This window comes from Hoplias malabaricus, chromosome 11, assembly GCF_029633855.1.
Source record: "Hoplias malabaricus isolate fHopMal1 chromosome 11, fHopMal1.hap1, whole genome shotgun sequence".
NCBI classification, from domain to species: domain Eukaryota; kingdom Metazoa; phylum Chordata; class Actinopteri; order Characiformes; family Erythrinidae; genus Hoplias; species Hoplias malabaricus.
Window position 1 is genome coordinate 14,407,070 of NC_089810.1, and position 24,318 is coordinate 14,431,387.

General features: G+C 38.4%; 2 protein-coding genes across 2 annotated transcripts; both read left to right on the forward strand.

Annotated features, from left to right (window-relative positions):
- The first annotated feature begins 1,204 nt into the window (after positions 1-1,204).
- si:ch73-167i17.6 (regulator of G-protein signaling 9-binding protein) lies at positions 1,205-4,212 on the forward strand. The gene has a single exon (XM_066685272.1). It carries the CDS (start codon positions 1,844-1,846, stop codon positions 2,570-2,572), a length of 729 nt encoding a protein of 242 aa, XP_066541369.1. The 5' UTR covers positions 1,205-1,843; the 3' UTR covers positions 2,573-4,212.
- A 4,291-nt stretch (positions 4,213-8,503) lies between these two features.
- On the forward strand, positions 8,504-20,511 carry LOC136709965 (pyruvate dehydrogenase phosphatase regulatory subunit, mitochondrial-like). Its single transcript, XM_066685570.1, is given in 19 exon segments — positions 8,504-8,709; positions 9,871-10,150; positions 10,416-10,549; positions 10,662-10,743; positions 11,980-12,143; positions 12,221-12,342; positions 12,555-12,672; positions 13,144-13,293; positions 13,920-14,112; positions 14,228-14,352; positions 14,551-14,706; positions 14,920-15,053; positions 15,932-16,080; positions 16,245-16,357; positions 16,616-16,710; positions 17,219-17,308; positions 17,392-17,574; positions 18,321-18,668; positions 18,671-20,511. Coding segments are annotated over 18 exon segments (2,679 nt in total). The 5' UTR covers positions 8,504-8,709; positions 9,871-9,881; the 3' UTR covers positions 18,725-20,511.
- Positions 20,512-24,318: the final 3,807 nt, after the last annotated feature.

Consider the following 24,318-nt stretch of genomic DNA (forward strand, 5'->3'; position numbering starts at 1 on the left):
GGTATTTCCATACAGGACCTCCATATTTCAGGTGCTCATTACTGTGCAGGAAATTATTAAGAATGCGCAGACAGTAAATATTCTGGTTCTGTAATATGATAACAACTCAGCGAACAGCTGTTACTATACCATAATAAAGACAATTATTTTAAAACAAACATTTAAATTTAAACTAACAAAAACTCAAAAATTGTCATGTTTAAAACATTTGAACATTGTGTTTTGAACATTTAATGTTCCACAGCCCACACTGGCTTCAGATGATGCAGGTATGAATTATGTATTAATATGTATTTAGTCTTAAATACTTAAGTATGCATAAGTATATAAATAATATTTAAATGTACTTGTGTGCTTGTATTGCATTGAGGGGACAGGGACAAGTGTAAAAAAAGTGTAATTAAACTTTTCCCTGTGCCGTGTAGCAAATGCCTGGTTATTCCTAACTGATAGCATTGCACTCTCCATTCAAATAGCCAGAACTGTTAGGACACTAATAAAGCCACAAAGAAATAAACAATTAACAAATAGTTTTGTTTTTCGTTGAAAGGAAATAGCAGCCACTCCTTTCTCCAAACTCTGACCACTTACACTTTCAGTTAATCATCCATTAACCAGTTTTTAACTGCTGGTATTTACAGAAATATTTAAGGGGAAATTATTTAAATTATTATTTATTAAATTAAAAGCATAAAAATGTTTGAATTGAACAATTGTTTAAATATCTCTTATTTTCATCAGTAAATTTTCTACCAATATTACCAATTTTACGTATTTTAAAATATTGTACCTCAGAAAAACGACTGTAACCCACAAAATTACATTGCAACCAGGGGTGTTCATTTCTGCTGTTTTCTGTCTGCATATCACAAAGCCACCAGTCCAGATTTTTAAACAGAATTATTACCTGGCTAACTGATTCTTATTTGAGTGGCTGACTCAAATAAAAATAATTTTATTGGCAAGTGTTGGAGTGCGAAATGCTGCTGTAAGAGAAATAATCCATGATTTAAAGAGTTCGTGTTCTTGAATAATGACGGATTCGAACCAATCGTTCCTGATATTCAAATACAATGGAAAAGTCCAGCCAATGGCAGCTCTGTATTTTGCTGGGCTCTTCGCACACCCTGTTAACGCTCCGCTGACTGGTTCTCTCTCTGATGCGCGTTCATGTGACCACACTGGGTACTAGTGGTATTTGAACGACAACGGATCAGAGGTGGATGCCGCTCTCAGGGAAAAAAAAAACAATGAAAACAAAACAAAAACAACGAAGATATTAGAACGTCATTTCAGTTGTATTCGCCAGACTGGAGGTGGATTTAAGGACGTTTTCAGTGAATTCTAACGAGAGGGTAAATCATCTTGATCTTCGAGACTACAGAGGGCCAAATTGCGTCTCTTCTGGATGGATTAATTAAAACGACGTGTGCGTGTTTGTGAGTTTTGGGGTAAAGCCTTAACTCCTGTCATTTGCTTGCATTTTGTTACGTATGAGCGTCTGGTGTAGCTGTGTGTGTGGGAAAGAACATGGCTTTAACCCGCCTACCGTTCGAGGACTAATCTCTGAGGGTAAAAGTAAAGCTGTTTACAGATCCATTTATTGTTAAGCCTGGCTGCTCTCCGTCAGAAGCAGGGACCATGGTTGGAGAGGAATTTGCTGTGACGAGAGAGAGCTGAGTGTATTTGCATGGCTGCTCTTGTGCCGAGGAAACTACAAGAAGAGGGCGCGCTAACTGAGGCGCAATTACGCACCATTGCTGTCATTTTGTACTTCATTTCGACCATATAATCAAGCTACCCTGAGAAGGTCAAGTGTCTGTTGCTGTACCGGTGGCCAAACATGGGTAAAGACGAATGCAAAACGATGCTGGACGCTCTGAACAAAGTGACCGCCTGCTACAGGCACCTGGTCTCGGCTCTGGGCAGCACGTCGGACTCGCAGAACCTACGCGAGGAGCTCAAGAAGACACGCAAGAAGGCGCAGGAATTGGCTGTGGCCAACCGCACCAAACTCACCGCGCTTCTCAAAGACAAGAGCATCAGCAATGACGACAGGGCTGAGTATGAACGCCTGTGGGTGCTGTTCACCAGCAGCATGGAGATCCTGGAGGTGGACATGAAGAGGTCCCTGGAGATTGGGCAGAGCTTCCCACTTAAGGTGCCCACAAGACACTTCATCCAGACGGGCATGACGGGCAGCACCACCACAGTGGCAGCAAGGGCGATGAGCGTACAAAACATGAAATATGAAGCAGATGCCAACATCGACACGGCCGACCTCAAAGACCTGGAGTCTGAGATCACTCAGGTGGACCAGATGATGGAGGAGATGGAGATGAAGGTGCAGGTGGCTCCTTGGGCAGTGGAGGCCAAGCAGGAAGCAGGCGCAGAGCTTAAGTCCACTGTCAGCGTGGGCAACTCCTCTGTTGGGGTTATTTCTGTGTGTGAGGAGGAGCCCAAAGAAGGTGGAGAAGGCGAAGCAGGTCTCATGAAAGTTTTTGCAGGGATCATTTTCACTGCTGTTTTACTCATAGCTGGCATCCTAGGATACTTAGTTATCAACCTTTGAAATTAGGCCCACAAACTGCAGCCTTGACTTGCCCTGTGAGGGTCTTTAGGGCCCGGACTGAGGTTCAAACTACACTAGCCCCAAGAAGGTGAAAAATGCGAAGTGGGCCTCATGAAAATCTTTGTAGGGATTGTTTTAATCATAGCCAGCATCCTAGGATGCTTAGATTTGAACCTCTGAAATTAGGATCATGTCAGTTCTCAAAAAGTGGGACCAGCACTGTGGCCGTTTCTGTTTCACCTATAGCCTGCAAACCCACTCTTACAGGGTTCTTGAGCCCAGACTGAGGCTCAGACTGTACTTCTCTTCATGCTAGCTTTGTTCAATGAAGGCGAGAGATGCTAAATTTATTGCACACTGGATATGAGCACTTAGACCATCACTCTGGTAATTTTATAAGGCATTATTTCTAGGTTACAGGAGGCTTTGTTCTTGTGGATTCTCCTGAATTGTGTTTTGGTTGAAATAACATCAAAAACAGGGCAAGACTTGCCTTGAAATCACATTCTCAGCAGTCTTTGAGAAAACTTAGCACCAATCAGTGCTAATATAAGAACGTAACAGAAATACACTGGTAGGCTCAAAAGATGAATATTAATGAGTGAAGAATTATCAGCTTGAATCTTTTTACTCATACATTGTCATGTCACATTTAAATATGGGACCAGCACTGTGGCTGTCAGCATTCACAGCCTGCTAAACAAACATTTTAGAATGTTTAGGCTTTGGATTGAGAGTGAGACTGTACTAGCCTACACTTAAGCACTGATTAATGCAGGGAGAGAGAGGGCGAGGCATGCTAAATCGATGCCATTGTGGATATGAGCACCCAGCCCATTAGTGAGGTGATTTTATAATGCAGTATTATGAAGCTACAGGAGGTTATTCCCTTGTGGATCATGCTGAATTGTGTAGTGGCTAAGACAACAAAACAGACTGAGCAGGGTGAGACTTGAGCTTTAAACCATTTTCTCAACAGCCTTTGAGGAATATTCGCACTAATCAGAGCCCTTAAGGATCGCTGCTAAGGCAATTTGCGTGTTTTTTAAAATGAGGAAACTTGTGTTAAACTGAGTACATCTGTGTTAAGAAAATCCTTGTAGCTTTTGGCCTTAGGAACTCCCCTTAACAGAGACAAGGAGACTAGCCTAAGAATGTATCAGAAATATCATTCCAGCTGAGCCTCGTGGAATCTGAATGTAAAAAACTGAACATTTACAAGCCTCACTGTCCTTTAGGCTCACCTCAAAGCTTCTAGCTTCAGCAAATGCACAGCAACCCACTGCATTCAGCAGAACAGTGTTACACTTGTGAGCCAGTATTTCACTGGAGTCAGATTCCAGATCAGTGATTGTGTCCAAGATTTGGACTGCACAGATTTCCTTATTGTCTCAGTTCGTCAAAGGACCTTTAGATGTCTTTAGGTGTATCTGTTCATACTTGGCAAGAGATGTGAATTTGTACATAATGCACACGTTGAAATAGTGTACATACAATTGAATATATTTATTACAATAAATAATGTGAACAAATTTTGTGTCTTTTTGAAAATGCGGTAGGCCTACCCCGAGATTTTTGCATTGATGATGGTTAGTGTGAGGATGTTATCTAAAGTATAACTAGTTGTATTGTTGGATGTAAGTGTGGATGTAATTTTTCACTGCTAATGAATATTTTACATGAATGCACCAGAGTAAGATTATGATGATTTTACATCAAAACTCTTGGTATATTTGTAGAATACCATGTTCATCTTTGTATGTGAAAAGTAGGTTTTCTCTTATGTGCTTAGAGATGGACGATCTACATTTTCTTCAAAGTCACGTTGAATCCGAAATCATAACACATTTTCTGCTAGCTGAAATCTCTTGGTGACAGGTTGATGTGTTTGGAAAGGGGAGGAAAAGTCTGATGTTACCGGTTAATAATATTTTCTCGTATTCTGGTGCACTGTGATGTAATAAAAACAAAGAAAACACTTTCAAGTCAGGTAGTCATTACATTAGAATGAAATATTAAGCGGGAAAACAAGATTTTTTAAAAATTATATGATAAATGTGATCAGACATCTGAAGTAATTTGTTTTTATTTAAATGAATTTTTATTTATTTTGTTTTATTTATTTATTTTAACATTTTTAAAGACATTTGTATCTACTATTTTTATTATCATCTATGTGCACTGATGGACTATAGTTCTGTTATTTGGGAGTTTAGGACACGAGTGAATTTCCCAAGCACACTCTCAGTGAGTTTACTGAACATGAAAATGATGTCTATGGTTACACCATGAAACCCATATCTCTTCCAACAGCAAAAGCAAATATGATTCAAACATCACAGACTAATTAGAATTCTTACCAAAAATAACTTGGGCTCAATGCTTCAAAATGTGCTTGCTCAATTCTTGTCTTGAAGCACTGGGACATAAAAATAAATAAATAAAAAACAGCCATTCAAAGAATATGCTAAATAAAACATTCCAAAAAGCACTGATATTTTGAGCAACCCCTGGTGAGTACAGTGGGCAGTGGTGTCTCTAGCACACATTTTAAGGATTGCTGCTGCCCCGTGCAACACTTTTATGTTCATCTTTTTAAAATGGAATTCCACTGAATTTTCAGAGTTTCTGCATAATTAAACCTCATTCAGGTCAGAATATGTACATTGGTGGTAAGAACTAGGCAACCAAAGATTTGAATGACTCTAACCTACAGAATAAAAACAATGAAATGTCAGAAATATGTTGCCTGATGTTAAAGGGAACGTCTACAATAGAGGGGAAACACAGTTCTCTTTGGTTTGTTTTTGTTTAAAAGTGCACAGTCTTTTAAGGTGAAATGGTATTTTTTGAGGGAAAAATTAACGGTTGTTTGTACGTGGGTGAAGTTTAATTTGTCTGTAAGTTTTTATTCACTGTTTGAATTACCACAGAAACTCTGGTAACTCGAGTTGTTTATTTTTGTAGCCCTTTCGGTAATGCAGTTAGCCATCTACAGAATTTGGAGACATTTCCACCTTAAGTAATAAGAAACGGCAAAAATAACTCAATATTATGAATATATGGAACAGGAATAGAGCAATATCCTCATCTTAGTTCATGCTTTTCAGCATTTGGAATTACCTCTGTTGTGCCATGAGCATAGAAAGAAAGACTAACACACCAGACTGAGACAGGTTTTTTCATTTTTTTACTGACACTGATGACTAGCAAATGGTGAAGAAACATCTGAATTTTATCAAAATTGTATTTAGATTACAACCATGAACATTGTCTTTAATTTAATTCATATTCCTGTATGTGAATTATTTGCTCTAAAACACAAGCAGCATATCACAGCTTCAACATCTCTACATCATGCCTACATCGACAGATAAATCTGCTAACAACAAATGTAATGTTACATAATGCAGCTAGTGCATCACTGCCACTCAACAGTGTATTGTTTTTTAAAGCCTCTGTCCTGATGTAAGAAAAAAAATTGCCTGAGCTGTGATTTTTGATTGAGGCTTAAAGTTTAGTTAATTAGTCTCCCTGCTGTGGCTTCTGACTCATGAGTTTTAATGAATGCTTGCTAAGTGGCACCCTAGAACCTAAGCAATGGGGTAAGAAAATCAATTACATTTTAAAGGCCAAGGGACACGTCCAACAGGTAGCTAGCATATACTGTGACAGAGTGAGAACAAAAACAGTTAGAATGTCTCTTAATGTTAGCAACATCATAGTTTTCACATGGGGTTTATTTATATGATCTGCTGTATCAATCTCATTGCTACTGCACACTGATGAGGGCCTTATACATTGACTTCAGACTTTACACTTTCTACTCTCAAGATGGGATTCACTGCTGCAAAGAAACTTCATGTTTGTCAGTAAATCTAAGCACTAGAATAGATTGACCTGTAAAAATACTCCTCCGCTAAACCAGTGGAAAAAAATTGCTTGCCTTTTTTGAAGGAAGAACAACAAAATGCAGGATGCCAGATGTTAATTAAAAAAATATATGCAGACAATTCAAAACAATCAGAATTGGTAATTAAGAATTACTTTAGGATTTAACTTAATAAATAAAACAATTGCGTTTCATATTTCATTATTCTCATCAGAGAACATATGCCCATGTTTGACAAAATGAAAAAGAAATCACTCAATAATTTAATCATTAAATTTATTTATAGCAGAAATTTATAAATTTATAGCAGAGCACCAGATAGTGTCACTGTCACACATCTCCAGGATTCTGGGTTTGTGAGTTCATTCCTTGCCTTGGGTCACTGTCTGTGAGGAATTTGCTGTGTTTTCCCCATGTCGGCGTGGATACTCAATTTCCACTGGGTACTTAATTTTCCTCCCACCATCCAAAAACAAATGCTGGTAGGAGGATTGGCCATGCAAAAAGTATCAATAGGTCAGTGTGTGAGTGTATATGTGAGTGCGTGATGCTCTGTGATGGCCAGGTGTTTTTCAGGTTCAAGCATAGCAATCAAGAACAGTGAGAGAGAAGTTGATCCAAGCGATGGGTATGGTGTTCCTTCAGTCATTTTCTGCTAAATTCTAATTATGTGCCTAATGTGTCTAATTTTTTTTTTTGCCTGCAGTACTAACAGTCTGCAATTGGAGTATGTGAGAGTATATTTTACAGGTGAATGGCAGAACACAGCATAGGGCAAGTGTGTATGCAGAATGTTGAAGTAGGTATCCAACTGGCTTTCCTCTAGACTACAGCGTTACACTGGAGACTGATGCATGCAGACTACCAAACTACCAGTGAGGTAGGTTTGTGGGTGGACACAATGTTTAAAAACTCCAGCAGCACTGCTGTGTCTGATCCACTCATACACATCACAACCACATTAGGGTCATTGCAGCACTGAGAATGATCCACTGTTGTCAGCCAAAACTACAGTGTGCTGAAACACAGAAGGATCACACACCAACCACCAAAACTAGAAAACACTGGTGAGCCGAGAGTAAAAAAAAAACATACTTTATTAAAAATAGATAATGTTCTAATTGAGTTTATTATTATTATTATTTATTTGTTGTATTTTCATTGTGTAAAAGGGGTGTGAGGATGAGTGTTAGGGTAATTTACTGTCTTTAGAGGTCTTTTTGGCCCGATGGACATATTTTGGCAGCTAAAATATAATACTAGTGAAAAAAGGTTTAGAAAACATCCTGAGTTCTGGGCCTGGTTCCCAGCGTATTTACATTTAGCCAAATTTTAGCCAATGAAGTGCAGAGCACAACAGTGTTACTACTCTGAAAATTATGTGGAATATTTCTGTTTTATTTTCACCCTTTTACGTTTAATTTAAGAGTTAGAATGCTAAAAAAAAACGTGTTCTTCGAATGTTCCCAGAATATTCTATTTTGGTTGTTGGGAACGTTCCCTCACGGTTAACGTTTTTCTTAAAGGAACAATGTGTAATACTGACACCAAGCGTTTAAAATCGGAACTATAATAGACTTTCAAAACACTGGAGGGAGCTGTTTGCCTCCTTCCCAGAAGTGAAGCTCGAATTGGTTGCCAGTTTGAGGAATACTAAACGAACAAGCAACAGACGAGTTTAAGAACTTGGGCCATAATAGTTAAGAAGAATGTGCCACAGTCAACATATTTACACAGAAATGTGTCCATTATTTCACTAAACATTTACCTAAGCAAAAATGAACAAGCGGTCGCCATTTCCTTACATTTACTGTCCAAATCCACCTGAAATATTTTGACAAGGCTGGTGTTACTTATTGATTTTCCTTTCCACCATAAATGTCGTTTAGAAGGCATATCATCTTATCTACAATTTTCGTAGTCAAAAAAAATAAATAAATAAATAATAAAAAATATATGTTGTACTTCTTGGATGTGGACGGAGAGCGGCGCTATGTCTCAGGGTCTGACTCGGGAGCGGAGGAAGAAGAAGAACAACATCCAACAGCAGCAAAGGCCACAGAGCTAGCGAGCGAGCTAACTACCCGGAGATCAGCTAATGTCACCTAAATATTGGCTTTACCGCCGAGTTAATTTTGACAGTCCTCAGACTGTGTCGGTTTTCTTTTTTCCAGTGAAGTTAGTTAGTGACTGGGCAAGGCTTATAATTAAATACTATCATTTGGAGGAGGAGTGGGATTAACAGGTAACCTTAAATTATACAGATGCCACTGGACAGGTTCATTTTATAAACACATATTTGGCTATAACTCTATAGTTGCACATGATTATCATCTAGATAATGCATCTACAGACTTAAACCAATAATTTTGTAAAATTTGAAATTCCCTTTTAACTTTAAACAGTAGTGTTAGCTAACTACTGCAGCATTTAAGGTGGAACGGAAAATTAGAATCAGAAACTGCTGTAAGAGTGACCAAGTTGACATACTGTGTTTACTGTTCTAACCTTGAGGACTCATACACACTAAGTGGAAGATAACGAACTCAATGTCGGTGCCTGACAAGCTTAAAAATGTTTCTAAATAACGTCTATAACTTGTCAAGTGTAACATTTCGCTAATGTTGCCTAACTTGCTAAAAATCGGACGAGGATATTTTGGTTGACTTCTACGGCTGTTAGGCTCTAGCTAGTCGTAACGTTTAAAGTATTCATCTCGCCACACAGAAAAGCGTTCAAAAGTGAACACCGTTCAATGCTCGCTATCTTTAAGACACTCCATCGCCTTAAATGTATATGTTGAACTGACACTGAAGAAATTGGGGTTTGTTTCAGCCCTAAATCACCACATCTGATCTAAATTAAGTGTCTGCAGAACAAAACATAAGGGAGTTTAGCGTTAGTTTCAACGTTAGTTGTAATTCTACTCGCTGTCCTTGGTGAATTTTAAGCTCCAAGATTCAAAGCACAAATGTTATTTCAGAGATCATCAATCACTTGGTTCAAAACTAATAAGCTACTGTCACAAACAGTTCAGAGCAATAATGTAAGTTTAAGACATCCATAAGTTGGAGCAGTTTGAGTTTGTGTACTTGGTCCCAATCTTAGAAGTAGCTAATTTAAGCAATGCCTTTTAAAATGCTAGTATTAGGTGATGTGTAAAAAATTCCTTTATTATTATTATTATTATATGCATTGAAACGGTCTCTGTTTGGTGTGATTTTTGATTTGATATATTTGGTGCAAGATACACTGGCTTCATGTTCTTCTAATTTGTTTAGCCGAAGTTGTACTCTGCAGCCTGTTTACATAGGTTTCATTTTATTTAATGAGAAAATGGCCAAAGTATGAGCTATTAATGAGTATAACTGCAAGATTATATATTTCTTTATATGTTGTTCTATAGGTGGAAGAGCCATGCACACCTGTGTGTGGAGCTCTAGGGCCCTCTCGCCTGCCCTTCTCCCTCGGTTCTTCTCAGATACTAAATGGTGTGGATCAAGACTGGACCATCAGGGCCTGTGGGGCTCAATTCGCTTTTTAAGCACTGCTCATGACAGCCATCCCACACCTCTACCCAGCCAGGCCAGAGTGGTAATATGTGGTGGTGGAATTGTTGGTACATCTGTTGCCTACCATCTTGCCAAGTTAGGGTGGACAGAGGTTGTGCTCTTAGAACAGGGGAGGTTAGTATCTGACAAAAAATACACTGTGTAATGCAATAAGATATACAAATTATTTTGAAACACGGAAGTAAGAAATGGCTCTTGTTGTTTTTTATTTGTTTGTTTGTTTTTTGTTTAGTTTGATAATTATACAAATAATTATTTGTATCAATATATTATCAATATATAATTGATAATAAAAGATTTGAAGTCTTTTCATGATATGACACACCTTAGTGAAATACAGACACAATAACGGTTCATTGTTTGATTGGGTTTATTTCAGACTTGGAGCAGGCACAACCCGGCTATGTGCAGGAATAGTAAGTGTTGCCAAACCTATTTCCATTGAGAGCCAAATGGCAGACTATTCTAATGCACTCTATGAGCGTTTGGAGGAGGAGACTGGAGTAAAAACAGGTGTGACAATTTCAAATTTACAAATTACAAGCTTTGGAAAAAATTGCTAAAAATTGGAAAAGCTGCTAAAAGTGTATGGGAGTTGGAGTGATTGTGGTTATGTGTTCTCTAGCTTTTGTCAGGACCGGTTCACTCTGTTTGGCTCAGAATCAGGATCGTTTCCTTTCCCTGAAGCGTCTGGCATCAAGGCTCAAGTAATTTTCTTTTCTTTTTATTTTTTCCCCCCTCTCTCTCCCCACTTTTAAGCCATAAGCTAAAATGTCCTTTCCTTAATCAGATAAATACAAAATAAGTGTCTCCAATGACCTGTATAAAGTTTAACACTGAAATGGTGACTATCTAAATATAAATGAAAGCAGTGCTGGCATAACTGGTTGTAAATAGTTTCTTTCATATTTTTTGTTTTAATAAATGGTTAAGGTGTAAACAAAATCAGTGGTCTAATGTAAAATGCAGCAATGTAGAGAAAATGTATGAATCATTATTGTTTACAGCAGTGATGGGATGCCAAATGAAATAGTATTAATTTGAGGTAACCAAGTGTATCCATTGCACGTATAATTGAATAATTAATGTGTTATACGCATTATATAATATACAATGTATTAATTATGTAATATAATATTTATAATATAGGGGTATCACGGTGCTCAACAGGTACTGTCTCTGTACACCACAGTGTCATAGATTTGGGGATTTAATTACTGCCTTGGGTCATTGTTTTCTGGGTTGTCCCCATTCTGTGCATTACCTCTGGGTGCTCTTGTTTCCCCACCATCAAAATGACCTCATGCTATCCTTATCAGCATTGCATCAAAATCTCAGAAGACATATATGGGTTACCTGTTCATTTTGAATAGTAGTTTTTAACTGTTAATTTTAAGAAATGTATACAACTTTCTTAGTCACAAATACAGCAGTGCTTTTACTGTCTACTCAGGGAATGCCTCCTATCTAGGGCTAATAATTTCACATTTAAAATAACATTCAACTAGGATACCAACAGAAATAAGAGATCAGTGATACCAAGAAATAAACACTGAATCAAAATAATTAATTAATTCATTCATTGTCTGAAACCGCTTATCCAATTCAGGGTCGTGGTGGGTCCGGAGCCTATCCGGAGTCACTGGGCGCAAGGTGGGAACACACCCTGGAGGAGGCACCAGTCCTTCACAGGGCCACACAAACTCACACCTACTCACAGACTTTTGAATCTGAATCAAAAAAAGAAATGAGTTGTTGGTGTAGTAGGCATTGCATTTTTCTCGATATCATAAATATTGTAAGGTTGCTAGGCTTTTCCATGCACTATTATTAAACAGTAAAATATATGAAAATTGTGAATGCCTTGGACTGTGTAATTTGGAATATGTAAACAACTTATGTAAACACTAAATTGATGCCATTTCATTCTTGATGTCTTGTAGGGTACTTGGGATTGCTTGTGATGTTATCAAACCCAAAGACATTGCCAAGATTCATCCCTTGGTCAACATTCATGATTTGGTGGGTGCTCTCCATCTCCCAGGAGATGCTGTGGTATCATCGCCAGATGTTAATCATGCACTTGCTGTAGCAGCAGTAGGGCATGGTGAGATTTTTGTTGTTTGATTTATAGACATGTTTTGCAGTGCTGTTTCCACATATATCTTAATATGTTTATTCTAGGAGTCCAGATCCATGAACGAACCAGTGTGAACCATGTTCTTGTAGAAAAGGGTCATGTCACAGGAGTGGAGACAGACAGAGGCAACATAGAGTGCGAGTACTTTGTCAACTGTGCTGGACAGGTTGAAAAATACTTTTCTTTAGCACTCCAGTACTGATGACTTAAATTGTCATTTACGTGTGTTGTTTTTGCTTGCTAATAAAAGTCTTGCGTGTATGTGTGTGAGCCTGCAAATATGTGCATATACATGCATGTGCTGTGGCTAATTGTGGCTTACGTACACAAAGAACCCTCTATTAGAAGTGGACATTTTTCTGTTTGTTGATGTTTCAGTGGGCGTATGAGCTCGGCCAGAGTAGCGAAGTGAAAGTGTCTGTGCCCCTGCATGGCTGTGAACACTTCTACCTCCTCACCAAATCTCTACAGGAGCCTATGCTACCCAAAACACCAGGTGATGCTGGACACAGTCAAGTTGTCTGTTTTCTTATTTCAGATATATACAGTACAAACAAACACATACATGAGATAATTGGTAAATTGTATAATTGATTAGTAACTTATTGTTGTTTTTAAAAAAAATCATTACTCAACCCTTAGAATTGACATTTATTACTAAAACACCAAATGTAGTTAACTAAGAAAAAAACACCCCAGAAATCCTGTGTGAAATTAAGGATTCTAAATGTGTACTCATTAGCACCTTTGTGTCCTCTGCAGAATTATTGTTGATAACATTCCTTGTTATCCTTTACACATTTTCATCTATTATACAATTCTTCTGTTACTTCTTGACATTGAAGGTTAAAAAGTTCAGATCAAAATGAAAGAAATAGCTCTAACTTGAAAGGGTTAAATTAGTATTGAGTTGGTTCTAGTGTCTACTGAGCTCAAGAGGTTGACTGTATATTATATAACTGTGTAGTGGTTATGGACATGGATGGACGCATCTATGTACGAGCCTGGCAGGGTGGTGTTTTATCAGGAGGCTTTGAAAAGAACCCGAAACCCATCTTCACTGAGGGACGCAATCAACTAGAAATCCAGAACATGCAGGAGGACTGGGACCATTTTGGTGAGTCTAGCTTATCAACGCATTCACTGCACATTTATCTTTGACATGAAACTTTTCACTTTTGTTTATTTGAATAGAGAGGGAACAAATTTCTAACAACATTGTTTGCAGAAGATGAGAAGAAAGGTGTAATTGTTTCTAACAGCAGTTAAGTCTAATAGATATTGTAGTGATACAGTAATTATGGTATAGCATTATATTTTCACATTCTATATAATCAGTAAAAAATCTTACCTTATGATGGTCCTAATCACTATATTTTTCTGTGGTAGAATCCTGCATATTGGATTTGTCTAGGGTTCTTGGAAACAAACACATAATGATAAAGATTTACTGCCTCCATTTCAGTCATATTTTATCTCCATGACAGGTGTATTTTGACATTTGTGTAAAGGTATTAAGGATGACTGTAAATATTCTGAGCTGCCAGGAAGTATATATGTTGCCACCCACTGTTTAATCTGTTTACCACTTCAGATTTAGTTTTGTCTAAGAAAACTAAAATCACATTCCAAAGTTGGAAGCAGTGGGGGGCAAGGACAAAAAACAAATTTGCAAATATATATCATCTGAAAATAACTTTTATCTTTATCAGTTTGTGCTTCTCTTTTTCCTGTGTACTTCAGAGCCCATGTTGAATGCCCTGCTGAGGAGAATGCCGAGCTTGGACGCATGTGAGATCCACCAGCTGGTGAACTGTCCTGAGTCCTTCACCCCAGACATGCGCTGTCTAATGGGGGAGACTCCTGGTGTGCATGGTTACTTTGTCCTGGCCGGCATGAACTCCTCTGGCTTGTCCTTCGCAGGTGGAGCTGGCAAGTAAGAAGAAGATATTCTAATTTAATATTTCTTGTATTTCATCTTTTGCTTGATTTGTTTGGTTATTCTTGTTGTTTTTTTTACACTAACATTCTTAAATATTTATTAAAATCAGGTACTTGGCTGAATGGATGACCTATGGTTATCCAAGTGCCAATGTATGGCCATTAGACATCAAGCGCTTTGGCAATCTTCAAAGCAGCCGCACATTTCTGCGCCATCGTGTAATGGAGGTCATGCGTAAGTATCAAAAATATTCTGGTTTAGCATATACAATTCTTGAATGAATTGCTCATTTATTATTAATTAATAATTTGTTATTTGTTACAGTTCTTAGTTCACAATACAGTTGACATTTAGTCACACTCAGATTTGCTGAACCTGGCTCAGTGGATTTTAGTTCCTTTCTTTTTCCATTCCCTTCTCTGGTTGCTTTAGCTCTGCTGTATGAACTGAAAGTCCCAAGGTGGGACTTCCAGACAGGCAGGCAGCTGCGCACCAGCCCCCTGTATGACAGATTAGACACCCAGGGGGCACGCTGGATGGAGAAACATGGCTTTGAGCGTGCCAAATATTTTGTCCCAGCTGGGAAGGGTGAGAAACTATTTTATTTAAGTCATCATTTTTTAAATAATTCAAATAGTAGTATATTAATAAAAAAAATTTTTCATTCATGGTACTACCTAGTTTAGGTACTGACCTAACATACTGTCAAGCAAATAAAGGACAAACAAAAAGAGAAAAGTCCTCTGAGATGTTTTTAGTCTTTGCATTTGTCTTCAACCTGTTTCTCTGTAAACCTTGCAGATTTACTGGCCTTGGACCAAAGTAAAACCTTCTACAAGCCGGACTGGTTTGATATTGTAGGAGCTGAGGTAAAGTGCTGTAAAGAGGCCGTGTGCGTCATTGACATGTCTTCTTTCACCAAGTTTGAACTTACAGTGAGTAACTAGAGTGTTGTATTATTCATTGTCTGTAACCACTTATCCAGTTCAGGGTCGTGGTGGGTCCAGAGCCTACCTGGAATCATTGGGCGCAAGGCAGGAATACACCCTGGAGGGGGCGCCAGTCCTTCACAGGGCAACACAGACACACACACAGACACACACACACACACACACATTCACTCACGGACACATTTGAGTCACCAATCCACCTATCAACGTTTGTTTTTGGACTGTGGGAGGAAACCCACGCGGACACGGAGAGAACACACCAACTCCTCACAGATAGTCACCCGGAGCGTGAATTGAACCCACAACCTCCAGGTCCCTGGAGCTGTGTGACTGCGACACCTACCTGCTGCGCCACCGTGCCGCCCCGAATTGCATTTCAATGAAACGTTTATTTTTTTGGAGTGCCTTATGATGTAAAGCAATACAGTTGTGTACTGATTACATTTTGAGGTTACTGTATTAAACTTTGACACTAATTGAGCATGTAATTTTTAAACTGCAAATCCTAGTATTGTTTTTCAGTAAAGAGGTCAAGCAACATGAACGGGTTATAAGGGTTTTGCTTTTAATTATGTTAGTTTGCAAAAGCAATGACGTGTGTGGATTGCATTTCAGTGTCCTATTGTAGTTATTGCTTTTCAATTTGGCACCAATTCCTCTTCATAATTAGTGGATGTGCTGCAAATAATGCATTAATTATTGCAACAACAAAATAGTTTGCAACAATTTATCTCCATAATGTGCAGCTGTTGTGGTGAAATTACAGTGCATTTAGAATCTCAACTAAGCTTGTAAATATGTTTTGAAATACTTGACTCCTTGCCTATTACTTCATTCCTTATCTACCTTTATTTCCTTGTTAGTCAAGTGGGGACCAAGCCCTAGAGTTGCTCCAGCAGCTGTGTGCCAATGATCTGGATGTTCCTGTGGGTCACATTGTCCACACAGGAATGCTTAATGAGAAAGGTGGCTATGAGAATGACTGTAGCGTTGTGCGCCTTAGTAAAAACAGGTTGGTGTAGGGATTTATTTTTCTGTCTCTTTAAATGTGCATTTTATATGTAAATTACTTATGAACTTTTTTGTCAGCATTAAACATTTTCAGTTAATGTGGGTAAGCAGTGTATTAATTGAAGTGCTGTAATTAATATGCATAATGTTTGTGTAAACCCCTAGTTTCTTCATCATCTCGCCTACGGATCAGCAAGTGCATTGCTGGTCTTGGATAAAGAGGCACATGCCCAGTGATCCCCAGCTTCACCTGGAGGATGTCAGCTGGAAATACACTGGTGAGTGAATGAGAGAAATAATGAGTGTTAGAGTAAGAAAGTGAATGTGTGACTGTGTCAGTTTCTACAAAGGAAAATATTTTATTAGCACAGTCCATTGTAGGCGAATATAGGACGCTTATTTTTGTAATTTATTATTGACATGATTATTATTGTTGACATGATTATTATGTAATTTATTATTGACATATTATTGACATTGGCTTCCTGCAGTAAGAACTATGCATTTTCTTCTCTTTGAAATGTCACCCCTTGCAGCTCTGAATCTTATTGGACCTCGGGCAATGGATGTGCTGTCTGAACTCTCTTATGTGTCTATGACTCCAGAACACTTCCCTTCCCTGTTTTGTAAGGTGAGTGGTAGGCAGAGGCATTGGCAAGATTATTTAGTCAACTTCTGTATGAAATACATGCTTCTGCACTCGTTCCTCATTTACATGTGAATTGAAATGGAAATGCCCCTTTTAATATAGATATAATTTACATGATGCATGCCCTAATCCATGCTAATGGTTTTGTAATGAGCCAATAAATGGAAAATTATTTTTCACAAATGTGAAATTTGTTCCACCTTACTGGCCAGAGCTTAAAAGTGTATTGTAATGTAATACGTTTTGACATAAAGATACTGTATAACAACAACTGACTTTGTACAAAAAGAGAGTGCAAATTTACATGTATTAATTTGTGTATATAAAACTTGATTATTGGCCAATTACTTGTAACATAATACTAAATTTGTATATTGTATTTATATATTTTATTGTTTTGAATCAAGGACTAATAACACATGCTATAAATAATTATATTGTTTTCTGATGGAAATGTTATGTTTCTGAAAGCATTTTGTGATAACTGCAGGAAATGAGTGTGGGCTATGCCAATGGAATTAGGGTAATGAGTATGACTCATACTGGAGAGCCAGGCTTCATGCTGTACATCCCTATAGAGGTGAGTAACAAAAGCACATGCTGCAGTACCACATCCTATTAAAATTGTATTTAATATATTCTCTCTCAAATTCTTTTCCCCAGTATGCGTTGCATGTGTATAATGAGGTGATGTCAGTGGGTCAGAAATATGGCATTCGTAATGCAGGCTACTATGCCCTGCGTAGCCTCCGCATTGAGAAGTTTTTTGCCTTCTGGGGACAGGACCTGGATTCCTTCACTACACCCCTGGAATGTGGCCGTGAATTCCGTGTCAAATTTGATAAGGTCAGTAATAGTCTGTAATTGTACTCTTTTTATTTGTTTAAGCAGAATTGGAGAATTAGGTAGATTTGCTAACCTTGATACTGAACATTAACTTTTCTACTTTTTTAATGTATATAATTATTATCTGTGTTTCTGTTTCAAGTTCCATAGTGTGCTGTTTGGGACGTATTTTCACTCTCTAACATTAATGTTAATTAAATGCTGTTACACATCATTATAAATGCAGTAGTTTACTGCCTTATCTACAGGAATCAGCTTATAGCTATCTAATATTTTGAGAATGGGGTGGGCTTTGACTCAGGAAATATGTCCCCCTCAGTATCAAACTCACTTCTACGCCCTGGTACCTGCCTTTGCTCATTTTTGGAAAGATTTAAAAGTGAGAAACTGAAGCACAGTTTAATTAGTGGCCAATGTTTTGTATTTTTGAATGCTTGAATAGTGATGTAAATGTTGTATGTGGTGTTATAATGCTAAGCTACTGATTTAGAGATAGAAGTTAATGTTACTTCAATAAATTAGAAAATTGTAAATTTCCATGTTCATTACCATTTATGGTACAGGTGGGGCACGGAAATTCCCCTTCGTTTGAGGTGGGGAATGATAGAAAAATTTGAGAACCACTGAGCTAAGCAAAGAAAAATAAAATTGCCCTCTTAAATTTTCGTTGAAATATAAATTTAGCAAACTTAATTTACTTACAGTAGAACTTGGATTGTGATATACCTCTTTTCTTTCTCTCTCAGCATACAGATTTCTTAGGGAGGGAGGCTCTGCTGAAACAGCGTCAGGAGGGTGTTACACGGCGCTTCATCATGCTGGTGCTGGAAGACCATGACACAGAGTTGGACCTGTGGCCGTGGTGGGGGGAGCCTATCTACCGCAATGGAGAGTTAGTGGGTGTGACTACCAGCAGCGCCTACAGTTACACACTCGAGCGCCATGTGGTGCCTGGGTTTTGTCAGCCCCCACGCCTAGATGGCAACCCCACTGTGGTCACCCCTGAATTTATCAACCGTGGTGATTATGAAGTAGACATTGCTGGCCAGAAGTATCCAGCCAAAGCCAAACTTTATCCTTTCAGCTCACTTTTGCCCAGCAAAGACGGCGTAAGGATGATATGGAGCTGAGCAACTTTCAGGGCAAGTAAATAGCTGACCCAGTGCAAGGGTCCAGATTAATGAAAGGGATTAATAGTATGGCTGTTAATACATACACCTCCAGTTTTCCTCCTTTCTTACTGCACTCCCTGTGCCAACACATTTCTCCTGTTGCACATTCAATTCTGTTTTATTATTTCTTGCTTAGCTCAGAAGTGCAATATCTGTTACACACCAAATGATCTGCCAAGATCCTTGCTGCTATATCTAGATAGTCTGTTTAATACTATTTGGCTATAGTTGTTTTTTGTTTTACTTGCTATAACTCACTCACATGTTTTGGTACTTTTTAGTTTCTGTGATTGTGGGGTAGACTACTTTTTTTTCTGCCTGCTCTTTTGTTGATTTAATGCACAAATAGATATGGGGCAGGCATCTTGCATCTTACAGTGTATGAGGCAAAATTAGCTTGATCCTGAGTTTGTGAGGTTCCAGTTTCTTTGTCTGACTGCAATTTAAATTACACTAGGTTTTGGAGGAAGAATGATAAATTTTGCCAGTCAGATTATTTTTCTGACTGAATTGGGCCCTGAAAATGTAAGCACTGTCTGTAGTTGTTTGTATGTTGACTAATGGGATAATGCTTGGTGGTATCTAAGGCTTTTCTGTGGTTTTACAGGATGAGAAAAAGGGAGAAACAGGGTAAGAATAGACAAGTCTCTGTTAAATGTAGTAGTAAAACTGTGCATATTTGTAAAGCTTTCATATATATATTTTTTGGTCCCATGCATCTTCATAGTGTAGATATTTATCCAAGAACCAAGCCATTGTGGGTATATTTCAAATAAAGGGATGTATTTTTATATGGACATAGTGTATAAAAATCTTTTTTGTTATGTAAAATTTGTAAAGGTCTTTTAAGGTACATCCCTTCAGATGTGTGTCCACAAGAATAATCAGCTTTAATTGTTGTTGATGTAGTTGTAGGCCTGTATAAAAAGCACATTTCAGAGGAACTGTTTATGTCTGGATGGCGGCACGGTGGCGCAGCAGGTAGTGTTGCAGTCACACTGCTCTAGGGACCTGGAGGTTGTGGGTTCAAATCCCACTGTGAGGAGTTTGGTGTGTTGTCCACATGTGTTTCCACCAGGTGCACAAGTATCCTCCCACAGTCCACAAACACATGTTGATAGGTGGATTGGCGACTCAAAAGTGTCTGTAGGTGTGTGTGTGTGTGTCGCCCTGTGAAGGACTGGCACCCAGTAATTCTAGGTAGGCTCCGGACCCACCACGACCCTGAACTGGATAAGCGGTTAGAGACAATGAGTGAGTGTTTATGTCTGTAAGAAAAGCACTTTCCTGCTGATGTTTTTGAACTTTGAAATTGAGATGTACTAACATTGGTGATTCAAAATAGATTTATTCGCCTATTTCGCTACTCAGTCACTTTCAGTGATTCTGTCAGAAACCAGCAGTGTGTGTCTGTCTTTGTCTGGAAGCAGAGGAGGTGTGTGTGTGTGTGTATATATTGTGTTTCTACAAATCAATTTTTTTGTCTAAACAAATTAGTTTTTTTTTTGTACAGGAAAATGCACTTCAGTATCATTTGAATAAGGCACCTTAGTTCTCACTTACTCTGGACAGAAACACTCTTATGAAGTCATTGTAATTTATCAAGAGGTTTTTATATTGAATGATGTGTTTACTGTTCTAGTGAAGGTCACTATGCTGAGGTTATTCTAATAAAGCCCTATCTTGGCCTAATATGGAAATTGTGCAGTGCAAGTCAATTGAAGATTTGCCTTTATTCAGTGATCTTTTTGTGTGTGTTTGAGAGAGAGAGAGAGAGAGAGAGAGAGAGAGAGAGAGAGAGAGAGAGAGAGAGAGAGAGAGAGAGAGAGAGAGAGAGAGAGAGAGAGAGAGAGAGAGAGAGAGAGAGAGAGAGAGAGAGAGAGAGAGAGAGAGAGAGAGAGAGAGAGAGAGAGAGAGAGAGAGAGAGAGAGAGAGAGAGAGAGAGAGAGAGAGAGAGAGAGAGAGAGAGAGAGAGAGAGAGAGAGAGAGAGAGAGAGAGAGAGAGAGAGAGAGATATATTGTTTGCATATCAGCAAGAGTGTGTTGCACTACTTGCTCTCTGAAATGGATATGTTGGATCGACAACGTTGTTATAAATTGCTTGGGTTTTATTGTGAAACACAGTGTAAATATGTGCATGATGATTTTTTTTTCCCATTATAAACTACTTGGTGCAAATGAACTGAATGAATAAAATGATACAGTCCCTAGATTGTTCTGAGAGCACAGGAAACTGTATCTAATTTTGAAATCTGAAATGGAGGCATTGCAGTACCACGTAGTAACTCTGCCACCCCTTTGCACAACTCAGCATAGTCTTGTATGCCTTAGGTGTAAATCAGTGAATCACTGCAGACCGAGTAGGGTTTTAGAACTTAATTACATTATTACATTACACCTTGACTGGAATTCGTTACATTAGTTGATTTCAATAAGGCAGAACCTGAGAGGAACAATTCATTTTTTTTCTTTACAGGGTGTGAATGAGAGTTGTATCAATATTTACCTCCTCATCCACTGGAGTTCATACAGAGACTTTGCAATGTTTACCTTAAAGATGTTCTGCCTATGTGCCTTTCATTTTGAGAACTTCACATGGTCAGCAGTGTAAATATATACTGAGTAAGTGTAGGTAAGATTCTAAAATGCTTTACCTCCAGTGATTAAGTGATTAGATTTGGCACTATATTTAAAAGGAGACTCTGGATCGGCCAAAAACATATCTAACCCGTTGTTTTCCCCCCAGTTTCTTTAATGTCTTTAATTGGCTTCCAGTTCTTATATTTGATGAATGATTAAACATTGTTGGGAGAATGTGTGCTGCACCCATAAGAGAGAAAAATGTATTTGATCTGCAGGCTCTATGCCGACAGATTGAAGGTTATTTCTACTTGTGCACTTCTGGAAAAAAAAATAATTTGAGAATAAAATCTGTTGTCAACAGTGCACTTGGAGTATCAAATATGTTGTGTTGTTTACTCCTGTACTCCATTTGTTTCTTCCTGCTGTAGTTAATCAATCGAGTGTAAACATTTTACATTGTTTCTCATAAAATTGAGTCTAGAGTCTGTTAGTACAGCTCTTTTTTTCTTTTGCCCGACTGGTCTTTATGTATTTATAATCTGTTGTACAGATATTGTTGTATCTATATTATTGATAATTATAAAACAAAATTCATCACGCCTCTGGGTTTTTCTTTCTGTTGTTTATCCAGTATTGTACAGTATTTAGTGATTAGGACACTACTTTGGGTGCTCCATTAGGGGGCAGTATTGCTCCTCAGGGCCTGGTTCCTCTTGTCAAGCCACCTTTTCATTTAAAGTGAAGAAGTCATCTTTTAAGAAGAAACACTCATAGTCGTTTTGTCTCACGTAGCAACTGTGTCCAGCTCTACCTTAAAATTAAAATTTCTACAATACTTTGTTTAAGCAATTGATTTTTTTAAAATGTAGGCATGTTTGATTAGATTACTCTGTGTATGGGTTTGTCAAGATAAAGGAAAGTATTATAAATTTACAGTGCTAAAATCAACTGCCAGAAATACAACAACATATTTTTAACCTAGCGAGGGCAAATAGCTCTTGAATCTAAATCCTAATATTAGACCTGAAACCAACGTCACAGATCTCCCAGAAAACTGTAAATGGTCAGGTCATTAATTATCTAGCACAGTGGTTCTCAGTCCCACTCCTGGAATGTCTTGCACACTTCAGAGCTCTCTCTCCTTTTTCTCCCTCAGCATGTCTAACACAAATATTGAAGTCATTAATAAGCTTTCCAGGTGTTAAATGGATGTTTTGGAGCAGGCTAAGTACATGGCAGTAAGTAATTTATATTTTATATGCTATACAATATAAGGTATAGTTAAATAATTTTACAAGTCTTAGTATGTTCACAGTCTGCTAACATTATAGCTGCCCATTCTTTTGGGAGACTTGCTTTCAGTTTTGTGAAATCTGCATAAATATTTCTTTCAAACACATTCAGATGTTTGAAGCTTTATGGGGTCTTTAGTGTTTTTCTAAGATATGCAACAGCTTCTTCAATTAAATTCTCTGTAAGGTCCTCACAGTTCTGCATCCTTTCACATCCAATTTTTCTTAGCCTTTCTTACGCTGGTGCGTAAGCAACAATTACAATTAAAAACCCACAAAACTGTTTTATTTTAACAGCTTTTTTCACCAAAGGGCAAATGACTGTGGGGTCTGACATTTACTCAGCCTTTTGTATTCTTTTCTTCTCCTATTAAGGTCTAAATTTAGAGCTACAAAGCATTGTTAGTACAGAGATGTATGTATTCAGCGGCTTATCCTTGACCACAAACTGAAATCTAACCTCAGACTGATGAGTATGAACAGTGAATATGAGCAGGAAAATCCTGAAGGGGTGTTGAATTTCTCACCCTCCAGGACTAAAGCTGATGAGTCCTTCCTTATATTATTCCAGTGGCCTAACTTGGGCATGATTTCAACACTATAGGTTTCTAGTCACCAACCCGAGCCATTCTTGTGACAGAACGACACCGCGTTTCCACCAACCCCTTACTTGAACGTGTTGAGCCAGTGTTGAGCTTTCCTGTCCTTCAATCCCCAGACAAGGCCAACGCTCAACCCAGTAACAGTCAGGTCCACCTGAATAGACAGAGTCTGTCACTCAAGTGTGTGTTCATTCAATGCTGCAAGTCTGCCAGAGAGGTAGATATTCCGGCAAAAGAACTGGAAGGTCAGACCGCATGATTGATAGGCATTTGAAGAGGCTCTGTACGTTCTTTGATTTGAACTGCATTTTGGGAGAGTGACCTTGAAGAGAAAAAATCCTGATGTGTCATCACAAAAAAAAGAAGAAAAAAGGCAAAGCCAAACTCAGACAAGGCTTTGAATCACTGGATACTGCCCAAGGTCCTTTAATGCTTCTGCCATATTCATTTGGCTCTGTCACCGCTGGAACGTTAAAAAGATTGGGTATCAGATTCCTGACATACAGTGCTGTATATTTTGCTCTTTTTTCCTTTTTTGGTGTCCATTTCCAGCAGGACAGGACCAGGCCTTCCAGACAGGCAGCATGGATTGTCTCCTTTTAAATCTGATCCAACTATGTAAGAGCACCTGATTGGATCAGATCTCTGGTGGCTTTGAGGTTGGCATGTGCGGCAGAGGGAAGGAGCGCTGTGCCAGCTTTCTCTTCATGCTGTGGGAAGGAGAGTATTGGATTACTATCAGATCCAGGTTAGTGGGACGGGGCATGTGCTCTGGACGAGGTCTCTCTCTTTCTTTTCAGTCTTTCACCTCCCTGGTCAGTGCAGAGAGATCTGATTAGGTTATGAAAGAGTGGTTAGAAGAAATAGGTTCACACTTGTGGCTAAGTAACATGCTTGGTCTGGTATTATAACTGTGAAAGCGTTATCATCTACCATTTGCTGTGAATGAAAATGGCCACAGTCCGTACTCTAATGTCTAATTAGTTTAAATAGATATCAATAACACTGTGTGAGAGCATAGCACTTGACCTGTCCATGATCTGCCCACAGATGTTCTTTCATAGAAATGCTGCTAAATATAAAAATTCCTGCATT